The sequence below is a fragment of the Rhinolophus ferrumequinum genome, chromosome 9 (genome assembly GCF_004115265.2).
Source record: "Rhinolophus ferrumequinum isolate MPI-CBG mRhiFer1 chromosome 9, mRhiFer1_v1.p, whole genome shotgun sequence".
Classification (NCBI taxonomy): domain Eukaryota; kingdom Metazoa; phylum Chordata; class Mammalia; order Chiroptera; family Rhinolophidae; genus Rhinolophus; species Rhinolophus ferrumequinum.
In genome coordinates this window covers 71,087,325-71,113,840 of record NC_046292.1, presented here as the reverse complement: position 1 = coordinate 71,113,840, position 26,516 = coordinate 71,087,325, and the positions used below count along the sequence as shown (strand labels likewise).

Sequence of the window (26,516 nt, the reverse complement as noted above, 5' to 3'; positions counted from 1 at the left end):
CCCTTGTGCAATGTACAGTCCAATGGGGAAGAGAGATGTACAATAAACAATTACCTTCCAGTGTGATGAGTATTATTAAGGGAGGTAAAAGGTGAAAATCGTTGTCCCCGAGCTTTTCCCTCCTCCATTGTTGTCAGCTGACTTGGGCTTAGCCAACCTGGAAAACTGCATGGTTGGGATCTGTTTTCATAAAACTCAGCTCAACCGAGGCAGAGTGTGAGCAGGGGAAGTTAGGGCAGAGTGCTGTGCAGGGAGAGTTAGAGAAGGGCCCATTTTTCTAAGGGCTACCTGCTATGATGGGAGTCTCTGTTTAACATTTTTCGTAAGCATTTTAAAAATTCATGTCAGTAGAATAGGGTTAAAGTTGATAAAGAATGTAATTAAAAAAGAAATCCCCAGTGCATATCAACACTCTTAATTCTGTGCGGGAGCTCCAGAAGATTCCTTGCCTGTATAGATAGCAAGTCTGAGCCTTTCTGAACTAGGTTGAAGCAGATGGCCTACTTTATATGAACCGATACTAGACCATTTGAGCCTGGAACAGCCCCTTCATCTCTGGGTGCTTTGATTAAACAAGCAGCATAATAATAACCCCTTGCAAGACTGTCATAAGACTTACTGTTGTTGAAGCAATTTGAGATTCCGACTTTAGTATTGAAGCCTAGACTGTGATTATAGGCGTGACTCACTGTGGATTCTACACGGTGCTCAATGCTTTCAGAGGGCAAGTGTTGGCATGTGGACAAAGAGAGGGGATGACAGGTAAACATCACTTAGTGCAGTAGGGGAACTGTTTTCAGTTTCACCTGATTGAATCCTAATGGTTTTTGAAATTCCCAATTGCCTTTGAAAATGATTAATAAAGTGTGTTTGGGGAATAAAAGCAGCATTGTTTTTATTTGTATTTTCCCCTAAAGCAAAGCCAGGTAGCATTATGGGAGTTGAGACTCTGGCAACGCTGGGAGCGCTCAACTTATTTCCCAGCATTACAGATGCACCTTCAAAGGATGAGGCCAGTTAGTGCCATGGAGAGATCACCAGCCTCTTCTTAGATGGGTGCGGAATTTAAAAAGAGTTTTTCCAAAACAATAAAGTGTTTTTCCAAGTATGGGTACTTCATCTATTCTATATTTGCGTGGATCTTCACACACACACACACACACACACACACGCACAGAAACCACAAACCACACATTTCAGGAATATGGAAGAATTCACATTTGGTAAAATTAAGCTAATAAGAAGATAATTTTCCAAATATAAGAAACTAAATTCTAAATTATTTAGCCAAAGAAATTTGCTCTGACTTTGCCTTTCTAGGACAGAGTGGTTCCTCCATCATTTTATTTCCCAGTTTTTCCCAGTATCTCCATCTTGATGGAATAACAGAACCCACGAACTGGCTTATAGAGAAATATTCTCTGCATTCCCCCACGGACACATTCCCAAGGAATTCAAGTAAAGGGGACTGGAAGGCAGAAATGATATTAAAGTGCTTTGGGGGTTCACTCTTTGATGTTCTTTAAGGCTCATCCTAGTTTCCTCTTCGGCCCTGAGTGGATAGCAGTGGGTATAATTTTACAGCTGAATTAAAAATTGCTTAGACTATGGATGTTTTCTTTTAAACGTGGTAGTCAAATACATATGTGGAGGTCTCCATGTACTTTAGAGCTTTGGCGTCACAGTAGATTATGATTCTGACTGCTTTAAAATAATCCAAAGCCTTTGCCTTGCCCTAGTTCATCCATCGACCAAGTGTTCAAGACCTATTGTGGGTGACCGGGCCCCTCCTGCAGACTGGAGGTCCGGAGACCTTCACACAGCTGACAGGCGTCCTGTCTGACCTCCTGTGTGGCTACCCAGAGGGAGGAGGCTCTCGGGTGTTCTCCTTCAACTGGTATGAAGACAATAACTATAAGGCCTTCCTGGGGATTGACTCCATGAGGAAAGATCCTGTCTATTCTTATGACAAAAGAACAAGTAAGTTCCCCGAGTCCTGTGTATAACTCGGGCTCTGAGGTTGGTGAAGCTGATGGTTTGACACGTCCAGGTGAAACCAGGGTTGGAGTTGGCTCTCCCTTGGTCTTGTTGAGGAGCCTTGAGCAAAGAGGCTTCTCCTCCCAGAAAGTCCAGTTCCCCTCATAGGAAGGGGGTGGCGTGCATAAAGAATTCCGGATGTGAGCCATGGAAAGAACTGAGACCCACTTGGAAAGGGAACAGAGAGGACATTTCCCACTGATCTGATTGAACTAGGGTTGCGTTCTAGAGGAAGAGAAGAAAGATAAATGAGGAGGCAGCCCAGAGTTGCAAGCCAAGCTCAGGTCAGAAGGGCCCTGGCAAGTAAACATGGCTGTGGGATGTTTTTACAAACACAATGCACTGAAAATCTGTGTGTGTAGTACTGAATTACGTTCCACATGGCAAGTCCCTGGCAAGTCCTCTTTCCCACCTTTCACTATTTGTTTTGGCTCCTGTGGGGTAAAGGAGAGTGGAGTGGGGAAGAAACGCAACTAGAACCCTCTTGTTAAATATTAAAGAGGCAGCAAGACACGTACGGAAGGTCTTTGGGCCCTAAGATAGCCACACACAACCAAGAAGTTAAGCAGCTAATTGAAGGGAAACTGTTGAGACTAAAGCTGAGATTCCAGCGGGAGGCCTCGTGTGGCCTCTCGGTCCCTTTCATCTCCGAATGGCCTCTGTTCCTTACAATAATCACAAGCAGGCTTCTCAGCCTCCTCCTTCTGAAGCAGAATAAACCACAGGGCAAGCCCCATCCTTTGTTTCTCTGATGAGGCCCTTATTGAGATGAACTGTGGCATTTTGTTACTCACTAATGATGAGCTTGTCATTGGTGGGGTACAGCCTATTAATTTAGGTTATTTGTGAAATCCTCCAGCATAGAGTTGAATAAGACATGTGATGTGAACACACTAATGACCATGTTTAGCTCCAAGCAACAGGAGTTTCAATAAAAACTGTTCCTTCTCTCTGGCAGCGACCTTTTGTAATGCATTGATCCAGAGCCTGGAGTCCAACCCTCTGACCAAAATAGCCTGGAGAGCAGCAAAGCCTCTGCTGATGGGGAAAATCCTCTTTACTCCAGATTCCCCTGCTGCACGCAAGATACTGAAGAACGTAAGGTCCCAGCTGGTCTTGTCCCTTCTATATTGTATTGGACCATTCGGAAAAATGAGAGAGGGGATGGGGGGGAAGGGGGGAGAGAGAGAGAGAGAGAGAGAGAGAGAGAGAGAGAGAGAGAGAGAGAGAGAGAGAAAGAGAGAGAGAGAGAGACTGTGCCCTCCTGGTAGGAGGCTTCTGTTTCTTTTTTGCTAAGTAGACTCGAGTTCCTCTACCATCCACAGTCATCATCAGAATGCTTTGTGCCAGCACCCCTGCTTGGGTCCTCCCCTCTCTATGCAGCCTACACTGAGGTTTTGTTTCTCAGCACCTGAATTATCTCCATAATAGAAGAGTTCACATTGTCTGAATCCCGGCTACCTGAAACAGATAAAGATAGGGAGGAAAAGCATTTGCTCACCCAGAGTCCAAATCTGGCTTTAAGGGGGCTCTGAGACAGTAGCATCATCAATATTACATGTACCTCTGAGATACTAAGAAATTAGATTCTGTCAGTCTGGGAGGCTGGGAAATAGCAGATTGTTCTGGGGAAATATCAGTAGACTGAGAAAACTAAGACATGTCCTTGAAAAGCCTTTCCTACACATTGAGGGTTTGTGACATGAGCAGGAAAGATACAATGAAAGGTTATCTCTCACTTTTTTTTTTCTTTCCATTCTTGTCTCTGTCTATCTCTGTCTGGTTTTAGGCCAACTCGACTTTTGAAGAGCTGGAGCGTGTCAGGAAGTTGGTCAAAGCCTGGGAAGAAGTGGGACCCCAGATCTGGCACTTCTTTGACAAGAGCACACAGATGACCATGATCAGAGTACGGATGGCAGGGGGACGGGAGGAGAAGGGTCAAGAAAGTTCCACTTGTTTCCTTGTTCCAGTAAAGAGTTAATCACTGCTGGAGTTAGATCAAGATACAACAAGCAGGGCCTAAGGGCACTAGTTCTACAAGCTGTCACCAAGTAGAGTCACTAACTTTGAGTGGGAGATATGTTTCTTGAATTCTGGAGGAAATGTAAAAACTGCCCCAAGATGAGTGGCTTCGTGAGGTTTCTTGCTTTTATGAATTGAGGGTCTCAGATTCAAAGGGACACTTCCCCAAAGGCCCAGCTCTGTCACTGAAAAGATAGTTGAGTGTGTCTGTCCTCATTTCCAGCTTTGCAAGTCCAGGAGACTAGTGTCCTATAGCAGAGATAATTAAAAGAGAACAAAAGATCTATAAGAAAAAGAAAGCTTTCTGTATACCATTTTTCCCCGCCCCTCTCCTCCAAGCCCCAAAATATGCATCTTCCCTACATAGAGACCTGTGTACTGGGGGGAAATGGGACATAGATAGGTACATCTTATGGTGGAAGAAAAGCCATTAGCTTTTTAAGGGACCCTTAGAGTCTCTATCCTTCTTCATTAAAAATTGGATATGGCCCTAGAACAAGACCAAAAATCCTATGGAATTTCTAAATGCTGTGACTCGATTGCCTCTTCCCAAGGACACCCTGGCGAACCCAACAGTAAAAGCATTTCTGAATAAGCAGTTTGATGAAGATGTCACTGCCGAAGCTGTGCTGAACTTCCTTTATAAGGGTCCTCGAGAGAGCCGGGCTGACGACATGGCCATCTTCAACTGGAGAGACATATTTAACGTCACTGATCGTGCTCTACGCCTGGCTAATCAGTACCTGGAGGTAAGAGGCAGCAAGCCACCTGCGGGCCACACTGGGCTCCTTGAAGACAGTGTGGTAGGTGGGGCCAGAGATCTCTTAGCAAGTCAAGTGCTCTTAGGTGTCAGCTCTCATTTTCCCCACTGAAGAAGCAAGAATTCCCACAGCCCCCAAACAGAGATGGGTCCTGTTCTCTAACAGCTTATCCACACTTAAAGCAGTTTCTCTGCGCATCTCCTGCCTCCTGACAGCTCCCCGACTCCTCCTTCCTTGCAGCCCCTGAAGTGTCTGTGTCTGTTCTCGACCCTCTCCTGTCCACCATTGCTTCAGTGGCCATCGTTGGCCATCAAACCTCGAGTCTGAGGTTCCATGGCTTGTTGGGCACTCCCACCTCCAGGTTCTGCCGGCACATCAGACTCATGTCCAAAACCAGATTTGTGTGCTCGTTCCCCCCAAAACTTATCCTCCTCTTGCCTTTCTTATCCTGATTACTGTGCTCAGCATTTTTCCAAATTCTCCAGCTAGAGATTTTAGGGTCACTCTTAATTATCTTTCTTTTCCCTCTTCCACAAAACAGCTATAATTTATTGAGTGTTGCTTTGTGCCAAGCACTGGGCTAAGTGCTTTTACATGTGTGAACAAAAATAATTGTAGACTATAGTAAAGAATTTAAAAAATATATTTATTTGGGTGAAAAGAGCTGCCTCCCAGAAGACAGATCAGGTAGCAATCTAAATTGTATTCTGCTGAGACAAAGGCGAGGCTGCCTTTTATAGTGAAAGTTTCTGCCCAGGTTCCCAATTAGGTCCATTTTATGTAAACAATGTATCCCAATTTGTAAACTTCTGATTGGCCTGAATCTCACAGTCCTGAGTGGTTGCCAGTATGTGGTTATTATGGAACAGTCCTGATTGGATAGGGCACATCTTCATCCATTGGTCGAAAGATGAAACCAGTAACTCCCTTATAATAGTTGACTCAGCCCATTTAAAGGAGCAGGGCATAGTGTGGGAAGCTGAGAGTTCAGTCTGAGGTTCTTCCCAACATATAGAGTACCTGAGAAGCCCCTGTCAGATCAATTCCTTCTCAGGGTTCACATCAAATGAATCTTTCTTCTCGGGTTCACACATACGTTAGCTCCTTTAATCCTCACAACAGCGCCATGAAGTGTGCACGGTTATCCTTACCATTTTACAGATGTAGAAGTTAAGGATTAAAGATGTTAAATAAGATCTCATCCCATACCTGCTAGACAGGATGCAGATCTGAGTGTGCCTGAATTCAGAGCTTGCCCTTCTGACCCCTCTACGGTCTCTGTCGTATCCACTCGCTGAAGATTATTCTGCACCCAATTCAATGCATGGAGTTTTTTCCTACACCACCAAGCAATTCTCCAACACTAACTGGGTGTCAACTCAGTTCTGACGCTGTCTACCTGGAGTGGCATCACATCTCACAGATTAAGGGCTCGGTCCCACAGCACTGCCTACCCCCCAACTTTAAACACCAATCACAAATCCAGGTTATCAAATGGGCTATAGATCAGAGGTTTCCATGACCCCCTTTTTGGGTTGGATTAATTTGCTAAAGCAGCTCACAGAACTCAGATTAACAATTTACATACTAGGTTACCAGTTTGTTACAAAAGGGTATAACTCGGGGACAGTCAGATGGAAGAGATGCATAGAACAAGGTCATGGGGAAAGAATGCGGAGTTTCCATGGCCCCTCTGAAGCCCCTCTCCCCAGATCTCCAATGCTGGAGCTCCCAGAACTGCATCCTATGGGGGTTTTATGGAATCTTCATTACAGAGGCATGACTGCTTAAATCACTAGCCCTCTCCCCTCCCAGGAAGGGAGGGAGTAGGAAGGGGAGGGTGGAACTGAAACATCCAACCCAGTAATCACCTGATTCTCCTGGCAACCAGCCCCCATTTTTAGGTGTTTTCCAAAAGTTAACCCTTAACACAACAAAGGCAGCTTTCTGGTGCTCAACACACAGAAAGTTCTAAGGGTTTTAGGAGCTCTGTGCCAGAAACAGGAACAAATGCCAAACATGTATTTCTTATTATAAGTCATAGTATCACACTGAGCTTTGTCTATTTCCTAAATATCTCTCAGCTCCAGCTCTCTGTGGCACAGAAGCCTTGTCATCTGTCCACCAGCCTATTCTAACTGTTTCTGCTGGGATTCCAAGGTCCAGTTTCTGTTGGCTCAGGCATTTCTCCACACTGACACCGGAGCTACATTCATTCCAAACACAAGTCTGCAAGCATCACTTTCACACTTAAAATCTTAATGACTCCGTCCCCAGGGAACACAGTCCTTCCAAACCTGCCCAGCTCTTCTTCACAGCCATTGCTCACTCACACCTCTACTCCGGCCCTTTTACCACCCTCAGGCATGCCCTTACCTCTCCTGATTCCACCCTTTGCAAATGTTGTTTGCTCATTTGTTAGAGCCTTTTTGCTTAAACAAAAAAGAGATGTATCGGTTGACATATCTTGGAAGGTCAGGGTGTCTAGGAATGAAATGCCACCGTGAGACTCTCCGGCTCACCTTGCCACTTGCATCCTCCCTCTTCCATCTCTGCCAGGCCCTCTTCATTTGGTGATGTGTCAGCAACTCACGGCCCTCTGTGGTCATCCTCGCACCAAAAATTCTGCTGGAAGTGGGAGTGGTTCCCTAGAATGTAAGCATTACTCCTAGAGGTTCTCTGATTGGCCTGGCTACTGTCTACCTGTCCCCGACTCCCTCAGGGGATTGTGTACTACGATGGGGGTCTGGATCATATGCCCACCACAGGGAAAGGAGAGTTGTCTTCATCTGAATCTCGCGGACTGAGCATGGACTGTGAAGTTGGGGAGGCTGTTTCTTCAAAAGAAGAAACATAAGGCGGAAAAGCCTGAAATGACTTTTTCTTCCCCATCTGTTGAGCTTTCCTATTCATTCATTCTTTGAGACTCAGCTCTAAGTGTCATTTCTGCTTCTACTCACTACTCTGTGCTTCCCTGGCCTTCTCTTCACACTTCTCTTCGACCCTGTTCATGTTAGGTTTGAGTTACCTGTTAACATGTCCATCTCTGGCTCATCAGCAAGACTGGAGTTACTTGGGGTCAGGGAAAACATCCCAGTTATTTTCAAAATCGTGACCTCAAACTCCCAGAGAACCTCTCCATCTAAGGGCTTGTCACATCTGCCAAGGTCAGGGGGGCCAGGTCAGGGCCAGGTCTAGGCCTTGTGTCATCTGGAACCATTAGAAGGTAGGAGATGTTGTGGGCAACAGGGTAGGGAATTAGGGTAAGGGCCCCCAAGAGCGAGCCCCCTCCCTCAGACTCCTGGTTCTGAAGGATAACTAAATAGTGAGGAAAAGCCTGCCTTCATCTGTCCCCACAGTGCTTTTGAGGGCTCTCTGCTGCCACCAGAGTTTCCCCAGAGTATGGGACCTTCCCTCTAGAACCATGGAAGTGGCAGCACAGGCTCCCTAGGTAGCCTTCCAGAAGGAGCCAGGTGTAACATCAGCAGCAGCACCGGCGTTCAGGTCATTACAAAGTGATTCCCAACCTGTCTGAAGGCAAGAATGACCTTGGGTGCTTTTTACAAAACAGTTTCCTGGACACCAACCCAGATCCGCTGACTCAGAGTTTCCGCAGATGAGGCCTGGTCACCTGTATATTTGCACACCTACTAGATTGGTGGGGCTTTCACATCCCCTTGTATACTTACTCAGTTGATGTCATCCTGCCTCTGCCACTAAGTCCCTCTCCTGGCCATGCTTACCACCATCCCCTGCATGGTTGTACTAGAGGCAGAACTCTTGAAGGGGGCGTGGATGGAGGAGAAGCGGTCTATTCTTTTATTCTTGCAGAATGGAGTTCAGTGGTTCTCACAGTGTTTTTGAGAGGTACTATCAGTAATAAAGAATACTTCTTGTCTTTTGTTTGACTTGACATTTGCATGGTGACATAAAGGTCTTGTTTTCTTGAAGGATTATTTTTTTTTTCTGTGTAGCTTGTGCTTAATGTAGCACCAGGCCCCCAACGGATACTTAATATATATTAACTGCTTACATGGTTAAGAAGTCAGTCTCCGGAGCCAGGCTGCCTGGGTTCAAATCCCTACTAGTTGTGCCTCTGTTTCCCCCATTTGTAAGACGGGGATATTAATAATTCTTTCCTAATAAGCTTCCTATGAGAATTGAATTAATTCATGCCAAGCACTTGGAATAGTTCCTGGCATACAGTAAGCACTTAATAAATATTAACTTTTAAACAAAATACAAACCAACAGAATTACTGCTTCAGAGGAGGAAAATGGCAGGAGTGAAATCAGGCCCAGCCACTACGGATCCTTCTCTGCTGATTACAAAGCTGCTAATTCCATCCCGCCTCAACCCCCAACACTTCCTGAGGGCTTTGCAATCCCATCAGCAGAGGCCTGGTGGCCACAGGGCAGGTCAGTGGCCTCCCCCAGGGGTTCCTAAGAGGGGTTGTGACAGGGCCAAACTCTCAGCGGGTGATTATGATGAGGTTTCTGATCTTCCTGCCCTTGGGGGGAGGGAGGAGGAAAGTGGGGGAAGGGGTGGCATGAACTGAAAGGAGAAGGTAGGAGGGGGACATGTGCAGTGAGGGGAAAAAAAACAATCATTGCAGTGGGTCCTGGATTTCTCTGCTGTTCTTGTGTGTTGGAAATTCTGGAGGAGCTTTGGCGACCCCCAAGCTCCCATTCTCAGGACTGCTGAGGAGCAGACAGGGCAGGAAAACCCCTCCTAGTTGGCTCTCAGGGTCTCTCCAGGACATGGCAGCAAGTGTGTTCCTTCACAGACTGTTCACAGCTTGACTGAGGCTCTCCTTTTCAGTAATATGACTTGTACTAAAGATCTGTGAGAGCTTCCTGGGCCAGTCTCTATGCTTAGTTCCCTACCTATTGCAGAAAAGAAAAAAAATCCTTTAAGGAAAAGTAAGCAAAAAAAAAAATCTTTAAAATGAAAAGCATGTCAATCTAGGTGCACTTAGATTGATATTGACCGGTAATAGAAGTTCTGAGAACTAAGATCAACGATCTTTAAGCCTTTTGTCATTATAGGAAAAGGAGTGATTCATTAGGTTGTCTCTTCAACTAATAGAAGGGCTAAATCCCCTTTCTTTCTGCTTGGAGTGAGGCCTTGGTAACTGGACTTTCCACTGAGTGGCCTGGAGGAGTGCCATTCCCCAGGAGCCACCTTGCTGGGTCACTTGTATGTGATGTCAGGCTACTGCTTGTGGAAACTTCTCACCCATCCAGTGAGGACAAATGGGCCTGGATCTCTGCTTCTTATTAGCTGAGTTGCCCTAAGAAAGTCACTTTACCTTCTAAGGCTCAATTCTCTTACCTGTAAAATCCAGGTAGTAAGACAACGGAACTTACAGGGTTGTTGTTAACAAAATAAGAGAAGTGTGCAGGTGGTTAATAGTGTTTCACATTCAGGCCATTGACTAGTTAGGCATGAGTGTAAATCCTCTGACTTCCAGTTCCTCATCTGTTAGGAGGCAGTTCCTTTCCGGGTGGCTGTGAGGATGAAATGGGAAAAGGCTGGGCACACAGCAGACGTTCGGTGCATAGCAGCTCTTACTAATAACCACCTGAATGTCTCCCCCTGAACCACAGACCAAGTGAAGAATGTGCCTTTTCTCAGATTCCAAACTTTGTGTAAACATTAACCAGGGACTGTGAAGCTACTCTTCATATTAACCCTAGTGAATGGGCTTAGAATCAGGAATGTCAGGCCATTCCTGAGGGCCCAGTAGATTGGGCAGCGTTCTGGCGCTTCTGTAGATGAAGGTCCAGTCCTCTGGACCTTTTCTTGTCCTTGGAGCACCTCCCCAGTAAGAGGCTTCTACAACCTCGTTCATCCCATAACCATGTTCTATTCCCTGAGGCCCAGCCCTCGGCTGCCGAGAAATGAATGAATGAATGAAACGCAGACCTTCTGGTCAGAAGGTAGACAGTGGACTAGGGAAAGGGGTGATGGTGACATTTGGGGAGCTTCATATCTCTAACATGTGGGAAGATTCATCTCTATAGGCCTTTTGATCACCCTCTTCTCCACATCTAAGGAGACAGGGCAAATGAGTCTTCATATAGGTAAATATCTTAAACTAGTATGTGTATACTTTTATAGTCATAATTTACATGTGTCCTATTCATATATTTTTTTCTTCCGGAGAAAAGCACATTTAGAAAAATGAATAATGTATCCCACTGATTACCCTTGAGTTAAAACAAACACACACCCCTCCCCTTTGATTTCTTTGTTTAGGGAAATGTTAGGCCTGGCACAACTGCGATACTATTTAGAGTTCACAGTGTATTTTAATTTCATAGTATATTTGAATTTCAGGTCTTGAATTTCACATCAGGAAGCTGAATTCAGCCAAACTTTAATATGATAATAGCTCTGATCAAGGCATAAAATTGTGCATTAACCAGTCACAACTACCTTTCTCTAAGTCGTGAATAAACATGTATTTATTAACTGTTTGCTGCTGTGCTGTCAACACAATCAGTGTATGTGCATAACTCTTTATTATCTACATGGTGATTATCTTGTTGATGAATTGTCAGTAGTGAGATATTTTGTGCTCCTTTTCCTTTATACTTGGCATGCTCCTGGCCACATGCCACCCAATCCGAATGTCCTCGGGGAGTGTATTTTTGAGTCTAGCTTAAGAAAGAAGAAAAAAAAAAGAATTGGGAAGATAAAGCTACTGATCCTGTAATGTTCTTTAGAGTCAAATGGATAGATATTTGCGGAGTGTCTGTCCTATTGCTTTCTTCTATTGATTCGTTGACGCCACATGTGCATTGGCAGGCTAAGGAAAAGTTGGAGGAGAGGCAGGCAAGGTACATAAGTCCACACCATGAGTGTGCTATTATTTCAAGAGCCATGAGCTGGATCATTAGCAACGCAGGGGCAATGGTCTCATTTAATGCCTCATCAGTCTCTCAGAAACATGGGACGGGGCTGAGTAAAGAGGACACAGGTGGGGTGAGCTGGGTCGTGGGTGGAGGGAAGGGCCTGGCACGTGCGCCTGCCATGAGCCAGCCGCGACATCAGGCACTTTTACCTGTCACCTCACGCACTGCTCCTACCTACCTGCTCAGGAGGCACGATTGTTGTCACTCGTAGAATTAAAAACTGATGTGCCTAACATACCACAGCAGATGAGCGGGGGTTCCAGAATTCTAGGTCACACCTGTCTGGCTCCGATGAGGATGTTCTTTCTCTTATACTATGAGGGGCCCGTTAGTAGGGGACTTAGGAAGAATTGTTCGGATAAATTGTATAATGAGTCGGATGAAGGCATCAATTATTTGATAATCCTGGGAGCGACTGACACTGTTCTGATTGGGTCTTTACTGCTAGATTTATGGTAGACAACCAACATGATTTGAGCTCATTTAGTCATTCATCTATTTGCATGTATTGACTACCTACATCTGAATAAATACAATAAACCCCTGACCCCTAGAAGCTCACTTTCTATGGGACAGATAAGCATGGCATGAAATAGCACCATGGCAGTGGGATCTCAGTGGGACAGCTAGAACAATCATTCAATCTGATGGAATAGAAACAGGTCGCCTAAATCCAAGGTCACAATGTCACAGATCCTCCAAGGATTGTCAGTTCTTCCTCCAGATGATCTCTGAAATCCCTCCTTCCTCTCTCCATGTAAGGCCTGTACCATTTCTCCTCGCTGGTCTCTGGGCCTCCAGACACTCACTCGCTCCTTCCGTTCAGTTCCCACACTGCCTCCAGTGAGATCTTTCCAACACCCCGGTGTCTCCATGGTGCTCCCACCTAACGCTCCTCAGCGGCTCCTCGTTACTGTAATGGTGAAATCCATCCCAGGCTGGCCCCTTCATGACTCTTCCACGGTAGATGGGACGGCATGCAGCTCTGGGCCTCCCACCTGAGTGGCTCACCCCCTGCCTCTTCTGCTCCCCTTCAGGACTCAGCTCCTGTCTTTCAGGCCTTCTATGCACCATATTCCCTCCATCGTAGCCCTTGAGAATTATTTGTTCATATGCCTCCCCACCCCCACAGGTCTGAACCCCTAAGGGTCCAAACTGTCTTAATTCATCTTCTGATTTCCCAATTTACCTTAATGAAGCTGCACTGGCATAAAATAGACACCCATAAATGCCAAATTAAAAATGAAAATACATTTAGGCTGGGCCTTAAAGATTGAATTTGCTGGCCAAGCAAGGCAGAAAGGCAATTTCAGGCAGAAGGAAGAGCATTAGCAAAACACAGGGGTGTAAATCTGCAAGACAAGTTCAAGAGAAGCAGATAGTCTGGGCAGGGGTGTGGCTGTACATCAAGGAAGTGGGTGGGCGTGGGAGGAGCAGCAGTGTCCAGAGACGGGGCTGGAAAGGACAGCCGGCCTGGCTTATGATCAGCTTCATCCTGCAGTGACAGTACATTGTCTCGAGCACTTATTTATGGGCTCTGTGATGGTGGGCAACATCCGGAAAAATTGGGGTGAAACTGGAGCTGCATTCTTGGCGGTGTTCCCCAGGGAGGGTGATCCAGGCATTCAGGACCAGAATATGCTCTGATTGGCCAGTGCCCGGCTCTGTTGACGATTAAATATTTTTAATATAGTAGCACCTACTTCCCAGAGTTGTTGGAATGATTAAAGATGAAAGCTTTGCGAGCTGAAGTCCACGGCAGTTGTCAGCCAGGTTGTTCTGTCTTCCCTTGGAGCCCACTAGACAGCAAGACTTACCTGGGGGCCTTGTCCCAAGGTGAGGCTTTGTGTTCCAACGTGGCCTTTTTATTTGTTTCTTTATTGTGTTTGTTTATTTTAGAAACAGACATTTTTTAACAGCTGTGCATTTCCTGTCCCTTTGTTTCCCAGTCGGTACATTTCCTCACTCTTTGTGATGGAACGCTTTTAGATGTCTAGTCACGGGCCCAATGTGTTGGATAAAATTTATTGCACTGCCTTGGGCCTCTGTCTCACCATCACTACCAACTCAAACAGCCCAAAGCTATTTTATCCGTTGGCTTTTTCCATGGGGTGGGAAATGAATCTTGAGTATTACAGTCTAGATCTGCCAGGAAATTCATTCTGGGATGTTTGCCCACATCCACTGGCATTTTTCTAAAGGAATGGCAGGTGTCTACGTTAACACCAGCAGGACCACTTCAGGCCTCCATTGGCACCATCGGCCACTTTGTTCTCAGCCTGAGTTTGGAAGTTAAAGATGTAAGAGGCAGGATTATAGAACCGACATCTCTAACGGTGGGTACAGGACTTCCCTTCTCCCTGAAGACTCACCCGCCACATGTCCTGGGTATATTCGTCAAAATGTGTCAGCATGGGTGCCAGGCCCCTTTGATTATCAACTTCAAACAAAAAGTAAGATTTTCTTTATTCCTTTGCTTCCACTGGGCAACGTTTCCCACTTAATAGATAATTTAATTTATCTATTACTTAATGTGTTTGAATTAGAGTCAGAGAGGTCACAGTTGAAGAAGGAAGCCTGCTGCTACTGTGGCTTCTTCTCCCAAGGTGGTGTTTGATTTAGCTGTGTAAACAAATGATTGCATTCTCCAGCAGTCTTGGTCTTGAACACAGCTGCCTGCCCTGGAGAGAGAGCTCCAACATTTTCTGCCAGGGTGAACTCTGCTTACTGGTGACTATCAGCAAAACAACCAACAGAGAATTGTAGGACTTGTGTGGACTTCACATGGTGGTGGCCCTGCCACCTGGGTTTTGCTACAGCAGTTGGGAACTGAAGGGGACAAAGAAACTCCTTTTCTTGGTCAACTGCCTTTGGCTATCGTAGAGTGTTATAGGGCTCTCTGAGATGATGATCTCTGCTTGTACAGTTTGCCCAGAATCTGCCTCTGCGGCGTAAGTCACTGTCTTCTTATTCAGTGACAATGCCCTTTGAATTCTTCTCCCCGTAGTGGTGCTGACTTTATATTGTATTCCTTACCCTGGCCAGTTCTTATCGGCCTCCACTCTTCCCTAACATCCATGATCACACAGTTTCTCTCTGTGTAGAACTAAATAGCTTTTATGGATACACTCCATGGCCTCAGCCTCATTAGAGTTTACTATGTTTTAACTTACAAGCTAATCAGACCAGACCAAATACATATGTCAAAATCAATGACCTTGGCTAAGGGTTTCATCATTCATCTCTGCCTCCCAAATACACTCAGGCACACACACGAATAGACACACTCATTCCCCAAGATTTTAACTTCAGGGACCAGAGCAAGTGCCAGTAGGGAATGAGGCCACTTGGCTCTGAAGTAAGTGGCCTCCGCGTAAGAAGAATGCCGGGGTGCACGTGAGTAACACCTCAGAGGACAGCCCAGGGACTTCTGACTCAAGTCCCAGGCAGCTTCCACCATGGCTCAGCCTTGACCTCAAGTAGATTTGGTGAGGTTGACACTCTGGATTAGCTTCGTGAGACCGTCTTCCGGGTGGAGTTGTCGGATTTCCATCTAAGGGCCTGTGTTGTCATCTAAGGGCCTGTCAGCGGCTAGTGAACACCAACAGGTTAGGACTCACCTCCCCCCCCCCCCCACTGCTCAGGTGAGGTGCGGGGCTTTGGCTTCTGTCCGTAGCGTTGTTCTAACCAGATGCAGTGCTGCAGATCAGCTCAGGAGGAGTTGTGTGCCCAGACGTATTATTTTAAGAAAATAACTGCCTTCCTCCCTGGATAAACAGCTGTCACGAATGAAAGGTAACCTGACAGGGGCTTAAAGCCATTAGACTCTTTTGACTTTCAAGATGTTTTGCAAAAGCAGTGATAAAAATGGTATTTATTGAGACAGTTTAACTATGTGGTTAAAACACAGGCTCTATCCGGAGGACGTTCACTAGGGCTCATTGGGCCTCATAAGTGAGCTTGGAGTGATCATTGTAAGTGACTTCCTAAGGTGGTTATGAGAATTCAAAGGATTAGTCCAAGCAAAGCCCTTGGACAAGTTTGGGGCACATGGTAAGCCTTCAATAAGCAGCAGCTTTTGTTCTGACCAGGAAGCACTGGCGGGCTTCACAAATGCTGTCATGTGATCCTTAAAACAGACTTTCGACGTCGGGCATATCTCAGTTCTACCGAGAGGGAAACAGAGGCCACACAGGTAGGAAACGGCAGAGTGGGGATGGCCTCCGAGCCTGTTTGCCTCTTAAACGTTATGCTATACCACTTTCCAAGATGGGGAAGATAACCAAACTTTGAAAATGGGTCAGATGTTTCAGGGTCGAAATGAGTGTTTGCAAACCTTTTAAGTTTTGTTTTTCCAGAGAGTATCAGGGTACCAATCTAAGGGGACACAGCAGGAAACATGACTGTGAATCAGGCAGCTGTGCCTGATAAAACAGCCAGGATGGAGCCCACGTCACCACAGGACTCAACAATGTCACTGAAAACATCAGCCAGTTATTCCCGTATGGATTTCCCTTTAAGACATGAAAGGGGAGTTCAAAGAGAGTGGGCTAGCCAGCTCAGAAAGTCACATTATGAAAATGTATTTGTTTTTATTAGCTGTTTTGCTTCACTGAGAGTTATTAGCATCTTAGCAAAAATTCGCTTTTTACTAATTTTTCCTAGTTTATCATCTGTGTCTGGGGTGCACAGGATTACTTTCAAAACACGCAGCTGTAAGGCTGTATTTCTTGGAGTATTCGGGGCTTCTAAATTTAAATCAATTCAATTCAGTAAACACTAATCTAGTCGCTTTCATGAGAAAATAGTAAGTATTCCAGAGACCACAGTGAACAAGACGTGGCCTCTGGCCTCAAGGATCTTATTGCAGCTAGAGCTGTGCTGACCTATACAGTAACCAGCAGCCATAGGCAGCTTTTTAAATTTAAATTAATTAAAGTGAAAAATGCAGATGCACTAGCCACATTTCAAGTGCTCAATGGCCAAATGTGGTTACTGGCCACCATATCGGATAGGGCAGATAGAGAACAGTTCCACATTCTAGAAAGTTCTACAACATTCCAGACAGTGCTACTCTAGGACAAGAGATCTTCCTGTTCAGGAATTCTGTTGCTCCGACTTTGTGCTTAAGAATGTGACTTACTCTTAGAGCAATAAGTGGGGAACAGCACCACCCTCAGGCGTGACACTTGAAGACATGGAGTCGGGTTCTGCTTCTGACCTGTGCAGACCCGTTGCCCCTCACCTCTCTGATGCCAATTTCCTCACAGGAAGCAAGGACATCGGACCACAAGATTTCTGCAACTCCTTTTGTCCAATGCCCTGTAATGCTGTGAGTGAATTGGTAGAGCAACGTGTCTGTGTGTGTGTGTGTGTGAGAGAGAGAGACAACATGCTACAACTAAAAGAAACTGCAAAGAAAAATTGCATCTCTCAAAATAATTTTGCTTTTTATTTTACAAATCTAATTTCAGATTCACTCTGATTGTCAATTCTAAAATTTTGTATATGTAGGACGAAACTAGCCAAGCTGACTTCAAAAAATGAGATTATTTTATTATTCGTCTTTGTAGAAGGCCGAGGTCTCCTTAGAAGAAACATAAGTGTGTCTGTGTGTGTGTGTGTGTGTGTGTGTGTGTGTTAAATATACCCTAGCAGTTCCATTTTGATGCCTGTTTGCCCAAGCAGCCTACTGCCAACTCTGTCCCCATAGCAGTGTTGTTGAGCTAAGTCCTGACAAACACTGGCAGCTTGATCTTGGCGCCAGAATACATATTAGATTCCGCACCAAGAAAAGGGGGAGGGAAAGCATAAAGTAGCAAATCCTACATTATTTCTGTCTAGAAAACAATGAACGTTTATTAAGGACCTTCGGTACTTAAATCCTCCATCTCCTTTAAGAACTGACTAGTGTTAGTTAGACTGGGCAATGCCTGTTTGCAAAAGCATAGCTGGCTAAAGAAAGTTTATCATTTCCCTTAACTCTGTGACTACACTGACTGGTATTTCTTAAAACACTATCAATTCCATGTCCTTTTCAAATAACTATCTTCTTAGTATGGTGTCCCTTAAGCCTTGGCCCTATAGATTTTCTCCTGTACCTGTGTTCCTCGTTTTCATATCAGCTGGAAAACTAGTAACTTCCTTTGTTTTCTTTCTTTTCATCTAGAAGACTGAGAACATTACTGGGGACTGGCTCCCAGGGTTTGCAGCCTGAGGCAGGACATTTAGTTCTTAAGGCTCCAGGAAGGTGGGTTTGTAACAACTCTGTCAGTAAAGAGTTCTGGCTGACCGTCTGATGCCCTGGGTGGGATTCAGCAGTGAGGGGTTTTCAGTGAATGAGTTGGGTTTGCCGGCTTCTTACGGACCAGTGCAGTGGGAGTGTGGGTCTCTGGTCAGGGCCTTATGAGCGCTCAGTCCACCTTTCTCACTTCTTCGTTTCTCCTGGTAACTGTTGTGGGAGCAACAGGACTGGGGAAGTGAGCCTAAGTCTCCGGGACTGCAAAGTGGGGATAAATACTAACTGTGCTCTCCTACTTTACAAGACAGTTGTGAGCATCTGGAGGGCCTGTGGACCCGGCTATACCTGTGGCTCCTGGTGTAGGGGGAAGAACTCAGGGCCTGGAGTGGGAAAGTGGGGAGAGAATCTGGTCTGCCCCTTTCAAGCTGCCTGACCTCTGGCAGGTCTCCTTCTGTTCAGTTTCCTCTTCAGTAAAATAAGGAGGCCAGGTAACTCAGGCTCTGTGAGAATGAATTTGTCCCTTTAAGCCTGCATTACATCATCCACAGCTTCTGAGCCGCTCTTCCTGCTTCCTCTTGCCCCCCAGCCCCCAGTGATCTTTCAGAAACATGATCTGATCCCATATATCATACCCCTGCTGAAAACCCTGCAGTGACTCCTTAGGGCTCTTTAGGGTTTGCCCACAACACGCTTGATTTTAGCACGGAAAGCCTCATGTCCCAGGAAACCCCTCTGTTAGTTGGTCACACTACGAAGTCCAGCACAGCAACTGGTGCAGTCCCCACCTACCTTCCTAGGGTTCATCTCTCATCACTCAGCTCTGTTCACCTATGAGCTTCTCTGCACATTGGAACTACCTGATGAGCATTTGACAAAACCCCGGTGCATTGGCCCTGCCTCCTGAGAACCTGACTTCATTGCTTGGAGTAGGGCCTGAGAGTGGGTGTCTTTTTAAAGCTCTCCAGTGGCTCAAAAGCACAGCCAAGGATGGGAACCACTGCTCTGTTTTTACAGATCTCCAGATAACCCACGTTCCCTGTGCCTGAGCAGACATTTCCCCTGCTTTCCTCCTGTAGGTTAATTCCTGCTCATCTTCCTTATTATACTCAGGAGGCTTTTCCTCCAGGCAGCCCTCCTGCACCCCTCCAGGTAGACTTAGGTGCATTCCTCCACTAGGTTCCCAGACTACCCTGGGCTTACTTTCATCAGAACTCAATCATTCTGCATTACGATTGGTGGTTTATTCCAACCCTCTCCTTCATTAGATCTTGAATTTCCTTCAGGAAGAGATTTTATCTTTCCTCCTTGTATCCCTGGAGCCGAGCAGGCTCTGGCACATTGCAGGCTCTCAGTAAGTACTCGGTGAACAAATTAATCAAGACAAGGCCATCTGACCTCTTGTGAGTTACATTCTAAGAAAGAAACAGTGACACAATAACCCTAGTGTATTATAGGAACAAGAGGTTTAAGGAAAAAACAGATCCAAGTACACTATAATACTTTAACAAATCTATAAAAGTGGACAACGCTAATATTCAAGTTAAAAGAAATTCTTAGTTATGCTCTTTTGTGGGTAATGATTTCATTTTTTCTCTTCCAGGGGGAGAAAAAAGACACATTAGGAAATTGCTCCTTTACCGGTATTACTGGTCATAAAATTGTGATTGGAAATGATTCTCTCACTAACTCGTTTTGACCTTCTGTTATTTTCTTTCTTCCTCCTTGTTCTCAGCTGGCCATCCTAGTGTGTTTGCAGAGTGGCAGAAATGTTCACCGTTTCTTTCTCGCTTTAAAAATCTTTTATCGGCAGGCTTTCTGATCTTCAAAGCAGCCTGCATTTAATGTGATCCCCACTCCCTTGACTCCCCACGCTGGGGAGTGAGAGCTGTGAGTATTTTTGTCATTTTGACGACTTGCGTATTTAGACAGCCTTGGACAGCCGGAGAGTACGGTTCTCACTAAATCTGCAGGATTCAAAGCAAGTCAGCATTTCCTAGCTCCCTTTCACCTATAAATCTAGACACATTGAAAAATTGACACCAGACTCTGGAGTTAAGTAAACAGTAAGTTTATAGGTCCCCTTGCATTTGACCCATCCCCTGGGGCAGCAGCCTGCCCTTTATTGCAGGTGAGTCTTTGCAATTGGTTCTTCAGTCTCTCAACCTTTGTGATTATCTGCAGTGCTTGATCCTGGACAAGTTTGAAAGCTATGATGACGAAATTCAGCTCACACAACGAGCCCTGTCTCTGCTGGAGGAAAACAGGTTCTGGGCTGGTGTGGTATTCCCTGACATGTATCCCTGGACCAGCTCCCTACCACGCCACGTGAAGTACAAGATCCGGATGGACATAAATGTGGTGGAGAAAACCAATAAGATCAAGGACAGGTGATGTTTTAGGCAATCTCAGAGGGCCCTGGGCATCCCCCGGGATGTAGGAGGCAAGGAGAGGAAACACTCATCTCCTCCGATGGCAGGAGAGTCGCTTGGAAACGTACAGAAACACTTTGGTACCAAAGAACTAAACTAACCAGTTGGTGGGACCAGGAGAGCTCAGCTACCCTGTCTTCACACCCTCAACTCTGCACTTGTCCCTGTCTGGCCTTTGTGCCACTTGGAGATAGAAACTTCTAGATACTGAGTTATCTTCACATAGAGATTCTGCCATTGGGGTTTCTCCAAAGTCACTGGCAAATTACTTTTGGTACAGAGTAAGGGACTGAGACTGGACTCAGCCTCTAAATCAATGAAATGAAGTTAAATAAGAGGTAATAAGAAATTTTGTAAAGCTCAAAGCAGAGTCTTTGAATGAAAGCAATTATGAACCACCCTGTGGCTAATATTCATAACTGAGATTTAAAACGTGAACTAGAAAATAGACTCGGCTAGCGTGGAAAATATTTAGGGCCAGGTTTTAAGAGAGTGAGCGCTGAGTCACCTCATGTTTGTGAAGTGTGTGTGAGCTGTCCATTCCCACACATCCTTTGCCCCCCACTGCGGTTTCTTCTTAGGTACTGGGATTCTGGTCCCCGAGCTGATCCCATGGAAGATTTCCGATACATCTGGGGAGGGTTTGCCTACCTGCAGGACATGGTTGAGCAGGGAATCACGAGGAGTCAGGCCCCAGCTGAGGTTCCAGTTGGAATTTACCTCCAGCAGATGCCTTACCCCTGTTTCGTGGATGACTCGTGAGTGGGAGGCTCCCAGTCCCGGCTCTGGACAAGCTAATTGGGTGGCTGGGTGGGGTGGGGTGCTCCCCAGGCTTCAAACTCTTTGGAGAGAAACCAGGGACTGGGACCAGCTTGGGGAGAATGGAGCTCTGACTGAGGAACCTGCTTCTCCCAGGCTCCAGGCAGGGCCAGATAGACAAGTGAAGTGGCAGGGAGAAGGGAGTTGGCGTTTTGGATAGAAAAGGGAAGGTGAAAATTAAAGCAAGGGAAGTGAGGTTAGGGGAGGGGACAAAGGCTCTTTAAATTTCTACTGCGTAGTATGTTTGGTATGTGGAAGGATTCTGGCCAGAGTGTTTGCCCAATGATTGCCAAATTAGCAAATGAGGACTGCATGGCAAGTAGGTCCGGTTCCTAGGAGCCTCGGAATAATGCAGCTCCTTCCGTAATTAACATTCCCGTGATGTATGCTTAATGAAAAGGTAGGGGAGTGTGTTGGGTGAGCTCATGTCCTCCTTCCCTGCCCACCCTAATCCCCAGGCCTGGACATTTGTTGGCCAGTAGCAAGCTCAGCAAGTCGCCTGCTGTTTTCTGAATGTTCATTTGAAGGATGGTAGAAAGAGGAACAGAGAGGCCGAGGGGGTTGGGAGGGCTCGTTTACCACGGTGGGTGGGGGCGGAAATGCTCCCAGGACAGCGGCAGAACCCTACAATTGGCTTAGGGACTCCACACCTAGGAAAAAACTGGGAAGTTCACCATAGTGTACATGTGTGACAGCAGGGTTCGGGGATGAGAGAAACACGCACAGCCTGAAGAAAGGAAGAGTCAAATTGCTAGCTGGCAAAACAGTAAAATAAAGCCAAGGATGGGCACAGGAAACTCCCTGTCAACATCCTGGTCCGATCGGTTCTCCTTCCTCAGCTCTGCAGAAGACCAAAGAGATAACAATGGCTATTCTGCAGTCAGTTTGGGTTTGGACAATAAGCAAATGTGAAGGGGCGTCAGGGGGCAAAGGCCCAATTCCACTTTTAGAATCAGAATAGTTGTGGCTGGCAGGGAAGCAGGGTAACAGCGAGGAGGCAGTAGGGATTCTGGCCGTTCAGTGTGCGAGAGCCCTCTGGTGGCAGTTCTCAGAAGAGCAGGCTCTATGAGTTTATGGTTCTCTCCCTAGGGCCATCTTGAGTGAAACCCTCCCATGCTGTAACTGGGCCTTTCCTGTGATACCTAACAGTTTTCAATAGATAATAATTCCAGGGGCTTCACTAGCACATCAAGCACAGGGAAATCATGTGTAAAGTTCAGAATAAAGTAATTCCATGTTATAAATCTGCCTTGCTTTCTGAAATGGACATCCATGGATTTATTCCATAGGAGCATGGCTGGTGGGATCGGTGGCTGGTGGGATCACTGATTGATTTATTGATAGCCTCCTGAAAGTGCCACACTCATTAGTTATTTGGTGCCTCATCCTGCATAACTGGGGTTTGATCCTCCCGGGTAGACAGTGCTACACTGGCTGACCCCCTTGGGGAGCCCAATTATTGATCTCACCACCACCAGTTCCCTTTATGGTCCACCTTCTTGAACTTCAGTGTCCGTTAACATATAGCTGTCTACTCCAATCACATGTCACATCAAGTTTGCAGTCTTTTCCTATGAGATCTTACAAGTAGGTATATACTGTGTAACAAACATAGTATGGTTTTATTTAGACATTTTACTTATAGAGCATTCATCTAGGCTAACTAAAAAGCTACCATCTTGTTGTAAAGGAAAACTAATCCTTCAGAGCAAAGTGCAATGTATTAAGACTCAAGCCTATTTTTCTACCTTTCCTTTCACCTGGGCTTTGTTCTCAACACATTCACTCAAAAAAATTTACTCCACCTCTATCAGGTACAGGGCATTCTGCTATTCTGCTTCTCTCCTCTTGCTTCAGTTTCATGATCATCCTGAACCGCTGTTTCCCTATCTTCATGGTGCTGGCCTGGATCTACTCCGTCTCCATGACTGTAAAGGACATCGTCTTGGAAAAGGAGTTGAGACTAAAGGAGATGTTGAAAAATCAGGGTGTCTCCAACACCGTGATTTGGTGTACCTGGTTCCTGGACAGCTTCTCTATCATGTCAATGAGTATCTTCCTCCTGACAATATTTATCACGGTAAGCCAGTTGGAGAAGGCCCAGAAAATTTCCAATAGTTTTGTCCCTCCAGTCTTTCTTTCTGTTGATGAACTTGTGCCTGGATTAGTCATCTGGCCACCAAGGATAGCATGACAAGTAACTGCCCAGCCATTTCAGACAAGATGGAAGATACTGGGAGAGACAAAGTCTTCCCCAAGGAGCCAATGTATCATAACACCTTTCCTGCTTCCACTCCCTGCCCAGGGAACCACAGTCTACATAGATTATCCAGCCCCTTTCCATGGACTATCTGGAGAAGCTGCTGTTAGCAGAGCCCAGCATAGGGTGATTATATGTGCAAAGGGTTCTCTCTTTCCAAACAGAAGAAATGAGTCTAAGGAGTGTTTTCTTGGGATTACTGTCCCAACCACCAGGTGGGGTGGGAATGTGAAGCGCCTTTTCAGTATATTAGAAGAGGAGATCTCGACTGTTTATTAATTATCTTTATGGTCTCACCACTCATGGGTTGACCACTGAACATTCTGCTGCCTGCAGAATCTCCAAGATCTCTCTGTTTCAAAGGACGGAATTTGGAGTCTATCCTTTCTCAGTGATAGGAGTTTTTGTAGCCTCAGATAGCATGCACAAGTCCATCCTTTGCAAAAGTGCAGTTCCTCACAAGCTAGACTTGGAAATAAAACATTATTTCACAATTATTTCAGATTATTTTACACTGCTATCCTTCATTTTTAGTGCCTCCACAGTAGATGATTTTTTTGTACTTGTAGAATGATAAGGACATAAATCTAGGTAGTTTTGATATTTATTTGATGGGATTTGATATAAGTTTTAGACTTCAGGCTTTGCAATCTCCTGATACAGTGTCACCAAGCTTGTTCTGCCTCTTTACCATCATCATATTATGTGACCCTTAGCCATGCTAGACCATACATGGTGCCTATCTGATCCAGGAATGTTCCATCACATGTCCTGTTCAACCAACACATACCCATTTAAATCCTGCCCCTTCTCTTTGCAGTAAAATGTGCTAAGTCTGAGGGGTTTTGATTTTACTGTTGCACTGAGATCTAGTGAGCTGTGGCCTTAGCCAAACGCTGTGCTATTGTCTTATCAAAACCAATGCTGATGTGGAGGTCATTCTGCTCAACCTAACCCAACCCAGCTGTGACTGTAAATATGCAAAGGCTCTCAGAGCTCCACAGAGATGAGGAGAGAAGCTGAGCACTTTGTCTTCCTTTAAGGGTCTCTTATTCCTTCTCATCCTTCAGTCTGCTACTTTTGCCGCTACCAAGACATTTGTGTCCTCAGAACTATAGGAATCAAAATGCAGAAACATCATTATGCAAAACGCATATGCATAAACATGCGCAACATCTTGCAATGGCCATGAGATTTGTGGCTGATAAATGACACTGAGATCTGCCTTCCTAAGAATGAGCATTAGGACTTCAAAGCTTTTAGGATGTGAGATAAAGAATGTTCACCAAGAGTTTCGTGCACAAAAGTGTTTCTCCTTGTGGGAACCAGAACATTGTTCTAATAATGACGGAAACACTGCCTTCCACACCAAAATAGGATTTTCCTTTGAATGACATGCCCGTCTTTCCCTAGTCCTTCTTTCTTACCTCAACTATGCAGGAAAGAAGCTGGAAGCTGGTACAATGGAAAGGTTCCTTTGTTAATTCAATCCACTGCGAACCAAATCAGAACAGTGGTCCTTAGAGGAAGGCAAGGCCAGTGAAACTGTTGGGTCGGCCAAGTGAATTTCATCTTTGCCTTAAGTCAGTGAGAAATTATATAGCCCTAGTGGTTTGTAAGATTTTGCTTTGAGCTGAGATAAGAAATTAATTTCATTCTTCTGACAATAGCAACAACCACCTTAAAATTCTTTTAGCCAAAAACCACAGGTTCAGTTCTGGACTTGCTTTTATTGAGTTGTGTGATTAAGGAAAAGGGATGAGCTTTCCTGGGGGATGTGGAGACCTCTTTGACACAACATTAGGAACTCTGAATCCTAATCTTTTATTTAGATTTCCTCAGTTTAGTTCTAGTCAAGAATGGCTCTCTTCCACCTCTCGTTGTCATTTGTTTTATTCTGTCTTTTAATCTGTTGAGCAGGAGAGCATGAATGGAGGAGAAATGGTAGCAATAGCAGATAATTAGCACATTTGTTCTACTCAACTCTCAAATGCATGACAGGTATTGCTAATTGGTCTCTCGTTTTAACTAAGAAGAACCCATGCTGCAGGGCACCACTTCCAATTAATCAGAACCAATTCAAGGAATGAAACTTATTTGTACTTTTATGTTCCCAAGAACAGGGCGACCTATATGTTCCTCCTAGGATGCCATAGTAAAGGAGAACCAAAAAGGTCTAATCAATTTGAGCATCTCAGTGTATTCTATAATGTTGTTTGGCAGCAGTTCATTAAAAATATCTAGTTGGGTTTTATTTTCTACATAGCTATAGTGATGGAATCATTAGTTAATGTGAAAGATACTAAGTATTACTCATGGATTCTATGGTACTTGCATGATATTATGGATGGGGGAATAACCTACTTCCAAGTGATGTGGATTAATTACTGATATTTTCAGTAATTAATGTGAGTGGCAAACCTCAGAATGCAAGCACAAATGGTTGAATCAGCTGCCACACCCCGGGAGAAAGTTAAACCTTGTTGAGTGCTCTCCCATCTCCCTCTTTTCTTTGTTTTATTTAAACTTTTATCTATTTAAGTGTGTTTTTCCGGCATCCATCAGCTCCAAGTCAAGTAGTTGTTTCAATCTAGTTGTGGAGGGCGCAGCTCACAGTGGCCCATGTAGGGATCGAACCGGCAACCTTGTTGTTAAGAGCACCAAGCTCTAACCAACTGAGCTACCTGGCTGCCCCCCTTCTCCCTCTTTTGTTCCTCATCTACTCAGTATATCCAAGAGCTATTGATGCTCCGAGAACCCCTATGCAGATCTTCCTCTTCTGCTCAAATCCCACCCAGGATTTGCTTACTTAACACATAATAATTACTTGGTACTGATAATATGTTACCCTTCTAGGGAAAATGACACATAGGATTTGAGGAACCCAACACATTGGGTCTTAAATATGGAAATTTAGGCACCAAAAACAGCTGGTGGGAGAGATCGTTCTGGGGCAGAAGGTTTCTGAGGGCCTCAGAACCACCGCACAGAGGTCACCCACTGAGAGGGATGGTGGCCCTGGATGTG

General features: G+C 45.3%; 1 protein-coding gene across 2 annotated transcripts in view; it reads left to right on the top strand.

Moving 5' to 3' along the window:
- ABCA4 (ATP binding cassette subfamily A member 4) overlaps nt 1-26,516 on the top strand; it is a 124,968-nt gene that overhangs the window by 37,340 nt on the left and 61,112 nt on the right. For both annotated transcript variants that reach the window (XM_033115500.1, XM_033115499.1), the window contains exons 8-14: nt 1,740-1,980; nt 2,996-3,135; nt 3,827-3,943; nt 4,614-4,808; nt 20,163-20,368; nt 20,992-21,168; nt 23,087-23,309. In XM_033115500.1, coding sequence (XP_032971391.1) covers nt 1,740-1,980; nt 2,996-3,135; nt 3,827-3,943; nt 4,614-4,808; nt 20,163-20,368; nt 20,992-21,168; nt 23,087-23,309 — 1,299 coding nt within the window. The remainder of the gene's footprint in view (nt 1-1,739; nt 1,981-2,995; nt 3,136-3,826; nt 3,944-4,613; nt 4,809-20,162; nt 20,369-20,991; nt 21,169-23,086; nt 23,310-26,516) is intronic.